This window comes from Pogonomyrmex barbatus, unplaced genomic scaffold (genome assembly GCF_055798465.1).
Source record: "Pogonomyrmex barbatus isolate J1 unplaced genomic scaffold, ASM5579846v1 scaffold7, whole genome shotgun sequence".
Lineage (NCBI taxonomy): Eukaryota > Metazoa > Arthropoda > Insecta > Hymenoptera > Formicidae > Pogonomyrmex > Pogonomyrmex barbatus.
In genome coordinates this window covers 4,195,906-4,215,749 of record NW_028297171.1, presented here as the reverse complement: position 1 = coordinate 4,215,749, position 19,844 = coordinate 4,195,906, and the positions used below count along the sequence as shown (strand labels likewise).

The 19,844-nt window shown below is 43.9% G+C and overlaps 1 protein-coding gene, 1 long non-coding RNA gene and 1 pseudogene across 8 annotated transcripts in view; all 3 read left to right on the top strand.

Moving 5' to 3' along the window:
• The first annotated feature begins 1,343 nt into the window (after positions 1-1,343).
• LOC148934932 (uncharacterized) lies at positions 1,344-3,674 on the top strand (annotated as a pseudogene).
• A 2,232-nt stretch (positions 3,675-5,906) lies between these two features.
• LOC148934931 (uncharacterized) lies at positions 5,907-7,857 on the top strand. Its single transcript, XR_016140871.1, has 3 exons — positions 5,907-5,980; positions 6,060-6,282; positions 6,477-7,857. It is a non-coding gene; the product is annotated as an uncharacterized LOC148934931 (long non-coding RNA).
• Positions 7,858-7,997: 140 nt separating this feature from the next.
• The window catches only part of LOC105423759 (nucleolar protein 4-like), a 66,287-nt gene continuing 54,440 nt past the window's right edge, over positions 7,998-19,844 (top strand). For 2 of the 7 annotated variants that reach the window (XM_089083245.1, XM_089083249.1), the window contains exon 1: positions 8,000-9,415. In XM_089083245.1, coding sequence (XP_088939371.1) covers positions 9,371-9,415 — 45 coding nt within the window. In that variant the 5' untranslated portion in view covers positions 8,000-9,370. Of the gene's footprint in view, positions 9,416-9,536; positions 9,704-19,844 lie in introns of all 7 variants that reach the window. The other 5 variants (XM_089083252.1, XM_089083248.1, XM_089083253.1 and 2 more) reach the window with 5 other exon arrangements.

Here is a 19,844-nt window from a genome sequence, read left to right as displayed (position 1 = left end):
GTTCTCTGTAATGCAAAATTTATAGTCGATTGTATGCGATTTTTGTAGATAATTTAATATCGATACACAAAGTTTGAAAAAAACGAAAGAATTAAGTCTTGATCGAGAGAAAATACGATATTTATCCTTTGTATTTGCGAATCTTTTGTATTTGCCAGTCATTAATTAACTCTCGCATAACCGTGCCATGCATTATTAGCCGTCATTTTGCGCCGCGCACGTTTTCGCATATTAATGCGCGGTGCAACGATCGTTGCGCGAATACGCTGTTATATATATGTGAATGATGTTTTGAAAATCATCCTTTCCTCCCGTACCTCCTTGCATTATACATATTTAAATATTTGAATTTCCAGTCAAAAGGGGGAGGGGTTTATACCGAACAACATTCGCATATATCGTTTGTCCGAATTCATGAACTTTAAAAAACGTGGGGGATGCGCAATTACGTTCTTTAAAATTTTAGTATTTTGGATTTTCCTCCTTCTCAAGACACCGCCGCTGTATTACTCGCGCGACCTCAGTGCCATTTTTCAGTACAAAAAAACAGCAAAGAGACCTTCTTCGCAGAGAGAGAGAGAGAGAGAGAGAGAGAGAGAGAGAGAGAGAGAGAGAGAGAGAGAGAGAGAGAGAGAGAGAGAGAGAGAGAGAGAGAGAGAGACAGAGAGAGAGAAAGACCGAAGCTGTGCGAGAACCGCTGATTGAGAAGTGCACTTCGAACCAGTGTAATACCACCTAGAGATCATATCTTGAGAGTGCGTCGCCGCTATGCTCCGCCGTTCTTTACCGGCAGTATTAAAAGGGAAGTCTCCGACCGCAGTAAAGGCACGACCACGAAGACGACGACGGCGATGAGGAAGAAAGCGGCGAAGTGCGGGCCCCGAGTTACGTCTTTACACACGCTGTAGAGACAGCGAGTGGCCGCGCGATGTGAGTCCTCCCCGCGTATTAACGCCGGGGAATGCATTAGTGGTGGAGAAGATGAGGAGAAGGAGGGGAGGAGGAGGAGGGAACGAGGAGGAGGAAGAGGAGGACGAGGCGAAGGAGCATCTCGCGTTTCGTCGCACACACACACACATACACACACACACACAGGCGCACTAAGAAGAGACGGCAACGTGGCCACCATGTGTGATGGCAGAAGAGAGAGCTGAAGTTTCTTTCTCGGCTCTCTTGTGCCTGTATGGTGTACACGTCCGTGCACCCACTTTCCCCTCCGCGCCCGCGGTCGATGTACACATCGTCGTGCATCGTAAGGGCCCGGGGAATGCGAGGTAACTGGCGTCTTCTCTCCTCTGGAAATCTTGCACCTGGAAAGCTTCGCCGCGATGATGGTTCTCCCCGTAGCGCGGTGCGGCGTGCACGGTCACGCACAGTCGCAAAATTCTGCATTCTCCGCGTCGGCGAAGTGTCACCGGGGATGAAAGAAGCAATACGCTTATTTTTCTAGCTGGCGACCATACAAAAGTAACGAGAGAACGAGAAAATTAACTTCAGCGAAGAAACAGAAGGCACTCGATCGAGCATTTGTAGATCGATTCTCTATCGCTTGTTATAAACCGTGATTACAGTTTATATTCATCTTGCTTTCTTTTTTTTTCTTATTTAAGAAAATTAACTTAATCTGTTTAAGTGTCTCTATTTTAGCGCAATTCTGTAATTCTTTAAATTCCTTTCTCGGGTCATTATTAAATTATAATCCTATTTTTTTTATATATAGTTGGATACCGCTGTGCAATATTCCTAAAATAGTATATTTATTTTAAAAGTCCATAAATTTAGAGCGTTTAGTAGTGACAAAAAGGTTTAATGAAACCTCAATTTTGAGATAATCTGGTATCTATATAGAAAAAAAAGTATCACGATATTTACAATGCAAATTGTATCTGTGGACGAAGCACACAATTGAAGGCGAAACAACATGGAGTAGCGTTTTCGGTGGCCTGTTTCTCGAGCACGGTGTCCTAGAAACTTCGATCATACGTGTATGGATATTCTGTGTCGCAAGTTGACTGAATAGAGGCTGGCTTACAAAGTTTCGTGCGGTTCCAGTAAGATACTTCACGAATGTCACATCGGAAGGGTCTATGCGCGACACTATCGATTAATCGTCGCGCGATTATTCGGTGACCGTTCGCGTGGATACAATCCGCATGTGGAAACGTGATCGAAAAAAGTGTTCCTACAGAGGAACCCCATTAAGCGATCGGGCGTGCCGTGCGTAAGGCGAAATATGAACGTGCCTGCGAAAATACTTGATAACGCCGGAATAGCGATTCTTCATTCTCCCCTATCGCGCGCGTCGGTTGGGCAAGAGGGATATCTTGTTGCCGATATTTTTCCTCGCGTGTAACTCGAGCAGCTTGATCTGCGCCGTGCGCAATCTGCAGGCTGTACGCATCTTCTTCCAGGCGGAGAAGCGCAAATTGGTCGTTCTCTTTGTTCAATTGTTGGTCAAAACTGCAGGTAAATATACGCTATGCCAATTAATGCCACAAAAATTATTAGTCTTTTGGGATAGGACAGTAAATTTTTGTCAACATTCCGAAATACGTCGGAAGAAATAATAGCTTCGAGAATAAAGCTAATCACAATTAACTAAATTGGATCCTAGTTTTATGCCGCGACGTCGTTCGATGAGGACCGAAACGAATGGTAAAGTCGCGCGTGAGTCAAATCCATCGAATTTGAAAAGCAGCAATCGATGCAGTTTCGCGGCGGTTTTATCGTTTTTTTTCTTCCCATTCGCTGCCGCAAAATCAGTTCCTCCAGCAATTCGCGCGCTCACTTTTCAGACTGTGGCGACTGTAATGGGATTATCTGATTATATCCTGCGCGCGTCTTAACGGTACACCTCGGCGCGTAATATGTTTAGTCGACGTTATACGTACCGGTATATCCCGTTACGAATATTATCGACCAGCGACGAGCGCGGACTATACGGGGGAATCGATGCAAAGTGAGGCAGCGGAACTACCGGACTACGCAACGCAGTTTCGGATTCGCGGTATCGTTATTATGCCATCGTTTGTACCGCGATCGTGTATGACTTCTCGAACTAGAAGAATCTGCGCGAATGCGTTGAGAATAAAGAAAAATTTTTTGCGGTATCGACACGGTATGTAAACACATAATTATATTAACTTTATTAGTATGTACAGTAATAACTGCGTTCGCAAAATTTATTATAGGAATAAATTACTATACAATATTCAAATAATAAAGGCGCGAAAGTAAGATAAAACATGAAAGCGATAAATAACGAAGGAAATACTAACGTATTCGAGCGTCGATGACATTTACAATGCACAGCTATTGCTGGCGAATCTTTCGAAAGGAAATGAAAGAAAATTCCGGAAAAATTCGCTTCGGACAAAGGATGACTTTTTCAATTTTAGAAATACAACCACAGAGTCATCTGCGACGGTTGAGAATCACTAGCACTCGAGTGAAAGCGAGAGGCCGGCCTTTCAGGTACGCGATAAAGCGAGACAGGACGACAGACTCGGGAACGAACGGAACGAAGGTACAGCATGGCTCGTAAGAGAGACAGAAGAGAACGGGCGTGGATGGAAGAGAGGAAAACGGGTACAGCAGGGGGGAAGGACAGGAAAAGGTTAAGGGAGAGGTAAAGGAGGAATGATGGGAAGAGGGTAAAAGGAGACGAAGGGAGAAACCCCCCGTTGCGCCCACACTGGACTTGGGTTTTTTGTAAGGTTGTGCGGGTACGAGGGACGGATGGAGGAAGATGGGGGGAACGAGGCGGACGGGTCGGTAGGGTACCATCGGGCGAGGGCGACTGCCGACGGTAAGGAACGACGAAGGTCGGGGGAAGAGAGGAGAAAAACCGGCAGGCAAGCAGGGGCTGCTCTAGGGAACGAGAAACATAGACGGAGGAGGGAACTGACTGTAATAGACGGAGCGAGAGAAAGGGAGAGCGACGGAGAGAGACGGAGGGTTAGGGTGAAGGTAGCGAAGGCGATGCGGGAGGCCGAGGAAAGAGCGGCGACGGTCGGGGGAGAGATAGAAAGGGTCTTGCCATGAGGGAGTGAGAGGGTGGCTCGGCTAGAGAGATCTATAGGGGTGCCACGGCAAAGGGTAGGGGGATTACCGCCTGAGGCTTCAGAAACCAAGGGTGTCTAATGCCAAAGTGGACTTTGTTCACTCGCTGAGATGACGCTCTCTCTATGTGAGCTCTATGTGAGCTTATGCGTGAACGCAGCGAAAATTCATTCTTTCCTTTTCGTTCGACTTGGCTATTAGTCACGTTGCAGGCTCTGTGCTACGTCGCATAATCTTAAACAAGACTTTTAATTTACGAATTAAAAACAATGAGACATTAGCGACGCAATTAGTAAGCAAATAGTAAACTGCTAATCAATTCGATAATATGTTACAACTTCTACGGATGTGAAAGCTAAAGACATAAAGCCAACTTATTGCATTGTACGAAAAGTTTTCGTAATAAATTAAGTTAGTCGTCAACTTTTTGCTTCAAGAGCTCATGTAGTATCCTTCGATATACCGATGACGAAAATAAATAAATTTATCGGAGCGATAATCAGGATAATGACGCGAAGATATCGCTCGTAGATAGGACAGTGATCATCTCACGTCGGATTGAATCGGAAAGATCGAACTTTCACCGAAAAGTTTTAAGCTTTTTTACGTTCCTTGTGTCCCGAAGTTTCCTACTCCCCGTCGAAGCAAACTGTTGCTTAGATCGTTATCGCGTACTACCGTGCGATAAGGGTGAGTAAACGTTCGTCCCATTGACGTCGAAAGGAATTAGAAATAATCTCCTTAGGGTCTATTCCGTGCGAGGGAGGGGAGGAAAAGCTCGTGCTTTTTCTTCCTACGCTTTCGACTTTTCAATTGACATGCCGGTGACTTCCTTTGTCGGCGACATAGAGCAAAAGCGTAGGCGTGTCTGCGCATGCATTCATATATTCATCCATTCATTTATTTACCGTGTGCATTCCATACAGCATTGTTGAAAACGTTATTAATCCCAACGAGTTCGCGCTTTATCGCGACTCGAGTTTCCTTCGTTTTTCAGAGGACAGAGTGGGGTAGAAAGGAGAGAGAGGGGGTGGGGGTGGAGGAATAGAGGAAGCGGGGGAGGGAGGGAGAGGAGAGAAAAAAACGGTTCTCGTGCAGAAGACGTCGTAAATAAAGTACGGACCGGCCAATAAAAAGATCGCCTTTTTGAAGGAAGTCGAGCGGACAGGTGGAGCCCCGAGGACGTCTGTGCACAGAGGTATAACCGTCATAAAGTCGAGAGAAAAAGTATTTTACGACGCTGGCCCGATAACTTGGCCACTTCCCCTAAGACTATCCTACAGAGCCTTTTACGAGGTCACTCCTGCGTCACAGTCGTCGTCCGTCGGTTTGTCCATCGTACAGATAGTTCCGACGATGCGGCTTCGTCGAGATTACGGCGATTAACATTTGTCATATTTTTGAAATTCTCAAATATAAGTATTTCACAATACTTTTCGCAAATTAATCGACTGTAGGAAGACTTAATAACAGCATTACATCTAAATGAATTTTGAAAATTTATAAAACGGTAGCTTGTTGTTACAATGAGTCAAATAATTAATTTCTTTTCGTTCTATATTAATTTTTAATATTTATATTGACCTCGATTATTCCATTTTTTATCTCCAGCAAATAATATCTCGGAAGGATTTTGTGACATCGTTTGGAATCAAAGTTGGCCGAAGGTTAGCCACGTTTCATAGAAAATGTGGATTTTCTGTAGCTTTGCTTGTTGTACTTGACCTAACAAGATCGCTGACAATTAACCGACTCTAGTTGCGTTTCAGATTTATAGCAAAGGAAAATTGCGATTTTTTGAATTTTTGGTTTGCAAAATTACCAAAATCTTCCAAGTTTACACAAATTTCTTCATTTATCATAAAGACAGCACGCAGGTTATATCATATTTGTTCACGAATGACATACCAAGATACAGGTATCGAAATTATTTTCGTAAGATGATATGACATTCCAGTTACATACGAATATTTTCTTATGATCGTCATTTTTGTTAGATTTTTAATAGTTTATTCATCGCGCGAATTAGGATTACCAATTTAAAATGATAATTACATAAAGACAATAGAACGCATATCCGACAATCTCCTCGCCTTGATAATTATTGGACTTTATGCGTTCGCTTCAGCTGTAAACGGAATATTAATCCGGGCTGGTAGTGCGATGATCGGTTAATAACACGGAAGGCTTAAATGGGGAGATAAAAATACAAAAGCAAAGGTAAGGAAAATTGTATATTTAAAGATCGATCTCGTCGATGCGATATTCCTCTATTCAAACATTCGTCCCGATTGCGCATGTCGCGAAATTATTAATCAATATTAATAACCATGTATAATGCACGTGTAAATTGGTACAGATCATTGTCTTGCAATCCAAACTGTCGAATGACAAGGAATAATCGATGATTTCAGAATTATTTAGGTTACATGCAACAGGATATGCGTTCGACGTAGTATATTATTTACGCGTAGATCATCGACATGATATTAACTCAGGCCAGTGGCAAGACGACGAGGACGACAACGAGCTAATAATACGGAAGGCTTAAACGGAGAGAGAGGCTCTTCCTAAAAATGCATGTGCATCGAGCAAGCAAACCCGTCCAGCGTGCTCTTTCGTCCAGGTCGCACGCAGGCAAGCCAGCGGACCGGCGCGGCAGCAGGGACCATTCTCGACGAAGGTGCCGTGTAACTTACGTCTCTCAAGTACCGCGGCAACATTAGGTATCGCCGGTAGTGGCACACTGGCATAACAGCATGACGCAAAGAACGGAGTCCGACACGAGGAGAAGACGACGAATGACAGAGAGGCAGAAAGAAAAAAAGAGAGAAGAAGAGAGAAAGAAAGGGGGGAGGGGAGAGAAAGAGAGAATCAGATAGAATGCGAGGAAAAGAGAAAGAGAAAGAGACACACGCACACAGAGTGGTATAGATACAGATAGAGCACATACTCGAATAGACGAAGACCGGCTAAAGAGAGAGAAAGGAAGAAAGATAGAGACCGTAGATACTGTACATCCACGTAGCGGGCTGCACATGTATACTGGAGGAGCAAAGCGGTGGGCAAAGCACATACCCTTCTAAGCACAAGCCTAACACACCCATGGAAGCCCCTTCGGCCGATGAGCGCTCCGGCGCCCCTTGGCCCCTCGTTCTATGCTGTACTACTACCCTCCCGCCGCCCTGCCCTCACCGTCCGGAAAGGTCCCTGCCGCCCATTCCCTCACTTCCTCCCTTCCCCGCGCCGCCGGATGCCCGACAGCGGCCCCTTACGCCCCTTTGAATCCTCTCACCCCCTCTCCCGCTTTCCCCCCTGAGTTACTCGTCCAGCGGCCCCTCGATGTTCTGACGGTGACAGACCCTACCTTACCGTCGTCGCTGCCGCCGCCGCCGCCACCGCACCGAACCGAGTGGGGAGGGTCGAGGGTCGAGGGGAAGCCGACGAGGGCGCCGGGACAAGAGAAGCAGAAACGAGAGGGAATGAAAAGGGGACGAAGACGGGGGAGGGAGGGGGAGAGAGAGAGAGAGAGAGAGAGAGAGAGAGAGAGAGAGAGAGAGAGAGAGAGAGAGAGAGAGAGAGAGAGAGAGAGAGAGAGAGAAACGGTCACGGCGAGGAAGGAGAGCAGGGGGGGTAGAGAGGAGGAACCGAGGGGGGTTGACGCGCTCGAAGAGGGCCGCTGGGGAGTGAGAGAGCGGTACGGGTCGTCGGAGGATTGAGACGAGGGGTTGCGCGGGAGAGCGAGAGGAACCGACGGAAGGTAGAGAGGGGGGGGTGAGTTGACGGCGAGTGAGAGAGTGGGGTATGGGTGAAGCGTTGGTAGCGGTATGAGGCTCTCTCTACCGTGGAGCTAGGGTGAGGATGCCGGGGAGGGGAGCATGTGGAGGCGGCGGCGCTGCGGTGCGAGAAGGGGAGGAGGTCGTCGTCGTCGCGTCGCCAGTTGCTAGTTTGCCGTGAGCGCTCGTGATGCGAGGACGTTCTGTGAACAGATCAGCGAGCCCAGAGCTCTCCCATCTCTCGCTGTGAACGACACAGGAAACGAGCGTGCACGCAGGCAACGATCGTGCAAACAGGCCATTTTCGCCCGATAAACGATCCTACGGGAAAAGCGTCAGATACGGTGTGAAAATCTTGGGATTTGTTTCCTCTTCTCGATTCATTCGTACGACTGTTTATCTTACTTACGAACACGAGGAGTGCAACGTGCACGAGGAGAGATCATCGATTTCTAATATATATCCCGTATTCCTTGTCGAAAAGATCAGTGCACAATAGTAAATTCGTCGATTGAAGAAAGATTAATCGACACCCGTTCGGTCGGAATGATCCAGAGTTTATGCGCGGACCAGCTGATCGCGAAACTGTCTTACCGGTTTAATGTACTTTGTGGAGTTCGCCTTGTGTGAGTTTATCAGATCGTGACGTGGACACGGAGAGAGAGAGAGAGAGAGAGAGAGAGAGAGAGAGAGAGAGAGAGAGAGAGAGAGACAGCTGATAAAGACAGCTGAAGACACGCGTGAGTAGGCGTAAGTGAGAATAGAAAAGCACGAGCTAACGTGAAGAGAGAAAGAAGAGCGCACTTCTTTCGTTTTGGAGCGCGCGGATATTCTTCCGGTCTCGTTCCGGTTGCGCGCGCGGCGCCTATTTTAATCTCGCGCGGCGCCGACACCTGCTACCGCAACAACCAACTGCGCGGGAGGTTTTGTCGCGGAACTTTCGTGGCGCCGCCGTGTATCCCGTGTGCGGTGTGCGCGGGGGTGACAGCTTAAAGTTCACGAGCGCAAGGTGGGACGGAGTGCGCGGGCGCGCGCGCGCGCGATATAAAGAAAGATAGAGAGAGGGACAGAAAACGAAACACGAAACTAACTCCGAGAAAGTTTACTCGCGACGTGCCGGTCGCTCCGGAAAGAGCACCTCATTCTCTACACCGAAGTGGTAGATCGCACTGCGTGTCGAAGGAAACTGTCAAAAGCGGAAGCGGGGAAAGAAGATAGAAGAGGAAACGGCAGGGACGAGAGAGAGAGAGAAAGAGAGAGGAACACTCGTCACCGCGTGTGCTTGTCTATCGTCGTTGTCAATCCCTCGCTGCTTCCCTTCCCCTCTCGTCTTTGTGTTCCTCGTGCTCGTCGCCGTGCCTTCGTGTGGACGCCTATGGCTCGCCAGTAGGAGGGAAAAACAGACGGAAGAGCGAAGGACAGAGACAGGAGGAGAGACAAGAGGACAGAGGCGGATAGTCGGATAGAGACCGGCGAGGCAGATATTCCCGCTCCGGGCAGGGGGGCAGAGAGGGCACCCCAGAGAACTGAATATGTCCGCCAAGCGAAAGTCCACTGCCATCATGCAGCATCACAAGGTGAGTCTGTACACATACTCTACGACATGTGCACGTATTGCACACGTATACATTACGCACATTTATTTGCCGCCACGTGATATATCGATACTTACACTTGACGTCGTTTTTACCGTCACAGCAGTGAAAGAAGACAGTGCATCGAGTCGGGAACGCTTTCTCGAATTAACGGAACTAGGGAGAAACTTTGGGCCACTGACAAAATAATGAGTCAGCAGGTCCAAGGTTAAAATTCTCCACGGGTGCAGAAAAGAACGAGGGCTGGGGTACACACTTCACGTAGAGCAGGTAGAGATTTATTTGTTTCTTTTTTTTTTTTATGTTTAACCTTGACATAACGCGACGATTTATTTTACGATCGAACCGACCCTCGTTCGTTCCTCCCCAACCCTGAAACCCTGCTGAATGTGACGATGAATTTTTTTCCAATGAAAGCTCGAAAAGCTCGACGGAAAGCACGGCGCGCTCCGTTACGTAACTCGTTACTGCGTTCGCGGAACCTAATTTTTTTTCGGTGCGCGGCAAGATAAACTGCGAAAAAGTTTTAATTGAAAGAGTTGTGTAAATCCCACGCGGCGGCGGCAGCGCCGACGACACGATGAGGTGCGGCGAAGTGCGCCGAGTTCGAAAAATTGTTCTCGTGCCGTTCGTGCTTCGCGCAAAACTTGACATTACGCGCATCAAATTACTTGCAATGCGTTACGGCGTACTAGCTCACTCGTCTAATTATATTTACACAACAATGCAGATCCTTGCGCACTTGAGAGTAGAATTTTCTGTTTGAAAGGTGGCGGATTGACTGTCAACGTAATTCTTAATGCACAATACGATGATGTTACTGCCATCACTGTTTTGCATTCTATAATTAATCTGAGACTGCATATATTGAAAATATTTTATATATATTTAAAGTATTATATTTAATATTCAAAGATCTTTCGTGCAAATCTATGAAGAAATCAACTATTAATTAAAGTCAAAACACATTGGCATCTATTATATAATATGGAAAAATAAAGACAATGTAAATTTACGAAATTTCGTGAAAAGGAATTAGAATGTGTGCGGGATGATACTTTTTCTAATCGAAAATTTAATTTTTGTTAATATTATTCGCTTCTCTTACTTCTGGAAGAAGGCAATAGTAGTTATGTGTACACGTCGATAATGCCGTCACACGTTTGACACATACACGTGGAGAGGTCAGCGATCGTCTCTTTAAGTTCGTACTGGTGTATCATAAGTAAATAATTTCCACTTCTTCGGAATCGTCGCGAGTATCGAGGGACGATCATCCGTGAACCTCGATGACACACACGTCCGGCGCGAATCGCGCAATTCGCTCGTCAATAACGAACTCGGTCGGATCGCACTTATCTCGCGATTTTTTTTTCCTCGGTCGCAGCAAGATTAGACCAACGTATCTACGTGAAAGATAATTCGGATGGCGCATTCGTGCGCAGAGGCGCTCTCAATTCGCGCACGTGCTCGTCCAGAGCGAAGAATCGTTGTCTTCAATTAACAGTTGAACAGACCGTTCGATCGTTTCTTATCTAAAAATCGTGTGATTTACTTTAACATCTTTTTTATAACGTCTAAAGCGATACAAATCTATAAGTATCATAATATTCGTAATGCTAGAGATAGTGAGTGCTATAAAAATGTATAGGATATTTATATGATATCGTATAATAGATCCAACGATCAAAGGAAGAAAAAATACTTTTTTTTTTTTTTAATGACGATTTTACGTCGTTGTATCTCTCATAAATACGCGGTTTATCTTCGTAAGTTTAATATATACACGCGAGAGAGGGGTAAGCCCGCAATTAAATTAAATTTGACAAAAGCAGAGTAAAGCCGAGCAATAATACAAAGGTATCGGAGTGTTAAAAAATCCGGAACACGCGCGCATGTCATCCTTCCTCGCCGTTAATCTTCGTTCATATCGCGAACGTGATTAAAAACTGCGCGTTTATCGGCCGATAAAGGTAAAATCGGCGCAAAAAGGGACCAGAGCGTTCGTCACTGAAACGAATTACAACGGCAGTGCACCTCTTAACAATTTTTCGAATATCCGTCTATGCGATTTTCAGAGTGATAATATAACAGCCGTCGAAACGCGGTTCCGCGACGAGCGAGTCCGATAAAAATGTGAGCGCGTATTGAACATGCCTCGTTAATTTATCGATCGCCGTGTTCGGCGCGGTGTAAATTGCTCCCGATGACATCATCCGAATTATATTCCCTTTCACGTCGCTACTCATGCCTCTGTTTCCATTTTCATCGCATATTTATGTTAAATGTGTGCTGTCCAATTTTCACCTCATATTTACGCCAAATGCCATTTTTATGTCTAAATGTATGAAGCCCGAATGGAAAGAATTGTCTCTCTCTCTCTCTCTCTCTCTGTAAAGTCGAAATCGTGCGACATCAAATTTTTTAGCCCTCGTTAAAGGAGGAACACGTCGGGCGCAAGAAGTATTTGCGTAATATAAATTTTATTTCTTGAAAGTCTCTCTCTCAACCTTCTAGGATTATCATATTGTTAAATGCCAAACAGGTCCAACAGGTTGCATTCTTCATATTGCACCAATAATAATAGTTCGTAACCAAAGTTAGTATGAAATGCGAATAGGGATCAAATGAACGCTGAGGATACGAAGAGAGAACCACGTTATTGTCGTGCGTTCCACGGCTTGTCGGGGAAAGCACAATACGGGAAATGCGTGACGAATTGCGTCCTTCGAGTTTCGAAAAATAGAAGCTGTCCTTCTCGCTCCTTTGTCGTCTCGTTAAACCTCGACAGTGGATTGTGGTAGTTGGGGGAGAGGAGAGTAAAGGAGTCGGAGCGCGTGCAGAAAAATAGCACACGCTAACGGTATTATGTCGGAGAACGAAAGCAAAATGTAAATACTAACTGTGCTACCATTGGCGAGCTGCTAGATCGATCGGATCAGGAATCGAACCACGAAAGTCGAGTCGAAGTTGAGGCAGGTTCGGGATGCTCGTACGCGCGTTCGTTCTCTCTCTCTCTCTCTCTCTCCATCTCTGCTTCGTTCTCTCCGTTCCACCCATTTCGTCCCGTTCGTCCCGTTCGTCTCGCTTCGTCCTTCTCCTTCTTCTTTCATTGCGGCTATCTCGCTTTAGCACGATCTCTGTCTATCTCAAGGCTCAGTTCTCTCTTTCTCTCTAACTTCTCTTGCGCCTCTCGTTCTCTTCGTCACGCGTTTATATCGCTCTCGCTCTTTCGTGGTCCAACAGGTTATATTTTTCCGCAGCGGCATTTCATCCTCCTATTTCTCTAGTCCGATCCGGTGTTCTCCCTTTTTTTCTTTCTCTATCTTTCGGTGTCTATTTTCCTTGGGTTGGGTACACGTAGACCATTTTTCTTTCTGCCGTGGCACATGTTTCCGTTTCGTCGACGACGTTCTACCGACTTAATGATGAACCTTTGGTCATTGCAAAGACAATCTGTCTGGGGCGAATTTAACATTCTAATGGTGTATCAAAACATGTCATGGTGTATCTCGATTTAAATAAGAATTTGAGAGATTTCTGTAATCTTATAATGTTCGTTCATATAATTATTTCCCATACCGAAATACAGCAAGACATATGAATTGTCTTAATATGTATCGCAAGTTACGTACGTACGTATAGCAGATATAAGAAAGAGAAAATGCGGTGTTTATTATAAATCACGAATTTGTTTTTTTTTATTATACTCGAATGATGGTATCGAATGATTAATAGCTGCTCTTCTCGCAAATAATATTCGGGAGGATCGTAATAACTTTGCAATTTACACGCCCTAAGTCAGCGAAGGATCTTCAGTAAGCAAGGATAATTAACGCCGCAATTAAAACTCGCGTTTGCTTATATTTATTTTTCATTTTATTAAATTGCGACAAATGATTTAAGCGGCGTAGGACCGCATACACGCACATACACGTACACGTGCACGCGCGCGCGTGCGCGCGAGCAAACACAACTTACCGAGCAAAAGTAAATATTGTATCGCAAAAGTGGCGGGACGGGGGCATTAATTCGTTAAAAGCATTCCGGCGACAAGTATTTTTGCTTTTTTCTTTTTTTAATCAGTATAAGTGCATCCTTCGTCCCTTGCGCGCTAATCTAGCTCGACCATTTCCATGTTCGTGGTCGCGAAACTGCATGAAACGCCGCACGAGCCACCGCAATAATCATGTTTATAATTCGCGTCGAATAACGGCTATTCAATTAAACGCTTCTTGGATCGGCAATGTATATTATCGGGTGAAAATCAGAAATCGCCCAATGGTCATTATTCACGTGTCGTTATATCTCCGCTGCTCTTGTCATACGTGACGTTCGAATGTTGATCAATACGCTTTTTTTTTTTTGGATGGAACAGCTGAAAAATTGGCTGTCGAAATAACCGATAATATATTTACGCATCCCCAGAGACAGGCGATAAATAAACACATTTATCATTGTTTACGAAAATAAAAAGGAAAATAATGACCTTCCGATTTCGAATATTAGGAATTTTTAGTTTTGCTGAAGACACTTTGCTGACGACATTTCACTCTTGTTAATTTCTCTTTTATTAAATTCCTTTAATAAAAGTCTTTACGAAAATAGATGTGTGCGACGTACGATGTGACGCGATGTAAGTGTATATGTGTCAGGTTAGTGATTACCCTTTGAATTCACTTATTCGCGGGGGAAGGCACGTGGAATCCTGAAAGCGAGTGCTAATGAGGCGTGCTGATTCCTCTCGTTAAGGGACTAAATTACGGGACGCGGCAAGGCCGGCAAAGGCCCGAAGGCCCAACGAACGGAGGAGGCACTTTCATGCGTAATCTCGTCAATCAAAAGGCACTATCAGATGATGTTTATATACATTGACTGTTCTATTTGTGCAGCACATACGTCTCCTTCCGTCCTCACTATTAATTTTAATGATTCATCGTGCGAAGTCAATTCCTTTATAAAAGAGATTAGATTTATTTCCACATTAATATTTATTTCCACAGTTAGTTCTCTCTTAGCCAAAGATATTATAATGTCGATGTTAAAATGTTGACAATGGCTATTACACATCTGTCTTATGCGTATATTAACTTCAAAAAAATTTTTTTAGAATATCTTAACGTTTAAATGAGGCTGGACATTGATGATGTTTCGGTGAAATTAATATTGCCATTGTGCAACGTCATCGGCGAATAATGACACCACGGAATACAAATTGTGTTTTCATATAACGCACAATTATATCGCAATTAAACGCAGCGTTATAATAAATCGTCATCAAAATCGGCGAAGGTAATTACCAATTACGAAGGTCGTTTGGGATTTTGCATTCTGCAGCTCGATGCGTACCTGATATCCCTATTTTTTTTGCAATTAATTGAAACGTACATCGAGGTGATTAAGTAAAAGGCACTAGCAATATGTTTACCAGAGAGATCCATCTATATCACAAATTATTTTTTGTGCTATAATATATCTAAATAATCAATCGCGTCGAACATTAATCATGATTAACCTGAATTTCTCGGTTTATGACATAATTTAAATTTAGAAAAAAAAAACATGTCGCCAATCGATCATAATAGTTGGCAATAAAAACTATAATAGCTTATATTTAAAATAGTAAAACAAATAAAATTTCTTCACATGTTGTCTTCAATTGTTCCATTAGCTTCTCTATATTTTTATTAGAAAGAAAGTAACGTTGTCTTTGTAATCGTATTGCTCTATGATAACGACGTCCTTGAGGAAAGAGAGCGGAAGATATAGAAATCTGAATTATTGTCTCTTGCTTAATCGCAGCATCGTTATAGCGCGTTCGCGGCGCAACGCGAAAAGCAGAATGGCGCCGTGCTTTTTGCATCGAGAGCATGTCCTCGTTATAGTTGTCCCAGCACGATCGTGTAGTCTCACTGCGGACTGAAACGAAGTAGGGCTGTCGTGAGGAAAAAAGGGGAGGAAAGGGGGGAGGAAGGTTCGTCGAAGGGTGCGAGGCAAACTCTCGTATTCCCACCGAAGTGAAGGGCTAGTATGGATTTCCCATAAGATCAGGTATGCTGGTGCCTGGAACCGACAATAAGGGTGCGCCGTGCGCCTGTTCAGTATACTAAGCTGAAGAGGAAGTGGGAGAGAGAAAAAGAGAAAGAGGAAAAGAAAAGTATTATGGGAGAAAGAGAGAGAGAAACAAGGTCGAGAGATGGAGTGAGACGGCAAAAGTACAAGGAAAGAAAAAGAAAAAAAGAAGGCGAACTGGCTCTTCTCTCACCCCCTTTCTATTCTAGCTTCCTCACGGTGGATCTCTACCTCACCCCGTTTTAAGGTTGCCTGCTTGCCGCCGGTATAGAGCGCGTTCCAAATATATCTGACCTGGGGTCTTTCGAATGCAGCGCGACATGTTTCCTGCACGTTTTCCAAAACGTTTTCCTTCCCCCATTACAGAGATAGGACTTCGTATTTGTATACGTAGCAGGGGGCGGAATAAAAAAGACGGAAAGTAAAGAAATTGAATCTAAGCACAAAAATAACTCGTAAAATATATTTCACACATTATGTTTCAACATGTAAAATATTCAAAAAAGTTGGAGAGGAACTTTCTTTTGTTGTTTTTACAAATTTCCGGTCTTCGATTGAAATGGATGATCTGCATAATTTCGTTTGCAGATATTCCCTTTTGAAAAATTATATAATGCTTGGAAAAAGGAGGGAATGCGTTTAATGTTTGTTCAACCGTAGTTCTGCTAAACCATAAAAAGACACCATCCGATACCTGAACGCCGAGCGGACTCGCCCTCGCCCTTTTCCGTTTCTCAGGCACCAGAGACGTTATCCCGAAAATGGTGCGCGATATGTTCCAAAAGTGCATTCCGCAGTAATGCACTCGGCTCGGAACCACGCCCCCACGTCCTTCCTCCTCCATGGCCACAGAGAGATTTCTCTCTGTTCACGTCCCGAGATCGCCATATACCCACCCTAGCACCCGCCGTGCAAGCATGCTTTCTTTGTACGGTTATTTTTATCTTTTCCTTCGCGGAGCCGAGAGAACAGTCCGATATTACCGACCCCGAAACGGCGTGGCGCAGCGAGAGAAAGAGAACGGTGCAACGGAAAATATTTATGGCCACGCGGTCGATAAAATTACGGCGAATTTACACGCCCGATGGTTGGTTTTGCCAAACTTTCATTCCTTTTAAAACAGCGGGTTTTATTACTCCTCGCGAATTAAAGACATTAAAGAGACTCCGGAGCAGTTTGTTGTATCGAGGATTATGGACTTGAGGTTGACGCAGACTTTCGTTGCGTGTTGTAATATATTGTTACCGACGATCTTCCGTTAAAGTAGGACGCGTATTCAATTATTATTTTTTAGTGTCAATGTCTCACGGAATTATGAATAGAATTCATCAGAGTCTTTTTTCGAAGCCAACACTTTCATCTTCCGTTTATTAATTCATTAATATCGGTCGCGATATCTAATTCATCACGCTCTATCTTCGATTGTATGTAATTAGTCTTCTTATATCCTTACACTCATCGTTATGGTACATCGTCTATTTTTGCAGAAAATTATTTTCATTTTGTTTAACATTTATATGTTATATGAAAATGTAACACAAAAATACGTTATCGAGATATATATAAAATAAAATCAAGAATGCAGAATATCGTAATCAGCTATAAGATTTTCGATAAGAAAGGTATCTCTTCCAAATCCATCGATCGTCGAAATGACATATTCATATACATATAAGCGAAGATGGCAACTCGATTAAATATCGAGGTACCGTGTTAAAATCGCGGAAAGAGTCGTGCAATCAACGAGGCAATGTCTCCGGATTGTTCTCTCGCTCGCTCGTCACCAACCAACCGACCAACCAACCAACCGGGAATCACGTACCGCGACACGAATCGGAGGAAATGGAATTTCCTACCAAGTCGTCGGCAGGCCGGGCAGCCTGATGATGGGCTTATCGACGTCGCCGGCCTGACCGTTCGTCAACCGCTTTACACGGGCACGGGTGCGAGCGAGCGAGTTGCGCTCATGCACGCATACGTGTATACATACGTATGCACACGCTGTGTTAGGCGGTAGGCGTGTGTTGATAGCGCGAGGTGATGTTTGTTGCTAGCCGCCGGGTGATTCAGGGAGCCATCCGTGTCAAGGTACACCGCATCGTCCGCGCGATGCACCGTCGTCCACATGCAACGTTCTGTATTCTTTTTGCAACCGTCACGTGCACACGGACCATACCGTACGCGCGCGCGCGCGCGCGCGCGTACACGTCGTTCTTCACGTACGATCGTTGGAGAGACAGACCGGCAGCGAGAGAGAAAGAGAAGGCCGAATGATAGCCGGAGGAAGAGAGAACGATAAAAAAGGAGAAGAAGCCGCGGATGCGCTCGTGTGCTTTTTATCGTTGCGGTGCTCTCTCGGCGAAACGAGTGTCGGTGCGTACGGACATACATGCGTGCGTGCGTGCGTGCGTGCGTGCGTGCGTGCGTGCAGATGTGTGCGTGTGCGTATCGTGCGCGCGGACGACCGGCGAACACTACCTCCGTTATGCGTGCTATTACGTACTTTCGCGATTTCGCTTAACCCGCAAACGACTTCTGTGCGGGTCGGGGCGATTTGAATCCGGTATCGCAGTCGCGCGCGCGCTTAATAACGCGCCGCTTTACGATCTCTATCCGGTCTGCTTTCGGCCGCGGTATCGATCCATCTAACACGATTTGACGCGACGAAACGTGTGTCTGGGGTCTCTTCACTCTGCGGCCCCGCGTGAATTATATGTGATCTCGCAATAATTCACACATCTGAAATAAATCTGTCGTACGTGAAGTGTTAAAGGTAGAAAATTAAAAGAAAAAGCATTTTACGTTTCTTAAGAAAACTTTTTCGACATATTATATTGTTTATTAAATTATTCTTTAAATTTTTTTACATTTCATATAAAATTATATAAAATCTACTGTGTATATAATTTTTTTCATTTTTCTCGATTACATATTTCTTGAAGAGAAATTCATAGAAATAGAAATTTGTACCTTTGACATTCAATTCTAGATTTAGATAATTATTTGTGTAAGTGAATTAAAAACATTTATTTTTTAATGCATCTTCTATGGATCCCAAAGTTTTATTTGACTACTATAATAAAGAAATGATTTTCATGAAACAATGCGAGAAGGTGGAAGTTGTGAAAAAAAATTAAAACTCGAACGTTTCTTAACATGAATTTTCAATTTAAATAATAGGAATTCATGAGTTTAAATAGTATGAATAGCTTGATTTCACTAAATTATAATTATTTGTCAAAAATAGTGTAAAGTTTTGAAATTAGCTAAGAAAAAGGAAAAAATTGCAATTGATAATGAAAATATCTATAAAAAATAGAAGTTTTCAGTTTTCAGTTTTTTTAAATTTTATTCTTATTGCTTTTTTACTATGATTTATGAATCTAATGGTATCTTTCCTTTCTTTACCTAGTTTGATCGTTGTTAGTAAAAAAACTTCTTCAGCAAACAGTTTTCCTAATTTTATCTACTAAAATATTTGAAATACCTAATAAACGATACTTTTTATTCTTGAAATCAAAACAATTTCTTGATTTTTTAAAGATTAATCATATCTACAGGGATCATTAGAGTTGTTCGTGTCAAATTTGAAGAACGGTACCTAGGTAAAATTGCAAAGAATCTTTCAATCTTTCAATCTTTGAACTTCGAGATAAAAGCGGATGAGACAACATCTAAATCTGAATCATCGACGATGACTTTCAATTATGTCGCTGAAATGATACGGCGGACTTCGTGTAATACGAGATTAAAAAATGTACCATTATCTATTCGTTTCATGTTTACAGACAATCAACGATCGAGGCACAGATTATATTGCCGATATTTGAAATTCTCGGATGAAAGAGAAATAAGTGACTTTTAACGGGATTTTCTCGAATATTTATGACAAATATAAAACGTCGTAAAATTTCTGAATAAGGCACTTCATTATGAAAACTAGATTACCCTCAATTCATTTAACTCGCGTAAATTCCGCGAGAAAAGCGTTGATATTTTAATTCGGACGATATTTAAGTGCAATTATTAGCGACTGAATGATACAATGTTCTCATATATATTTGAGAGCAAGAAGACAGTCTGGATAAGACGCTAGTTGTCCTTATATGCGAGCACTTAAGCGTTCCGTTCTTCATTGCGCGAGAAACGGAACATCCGATCTTAACTCGAGCATACATCACGGGGACCAGACGCGGTACTATAAATTTCATACCTCTTCCAATCCTCTCGCCATTGTTCCATCCCGCCGCGCTGCCAATCAAGAGCGCCGGCGGATCGCGCGCGACGTGAAAGTTTTACTCGTGATTACCCTCCCCAAAGTCAATTAACGGGCGAGCGA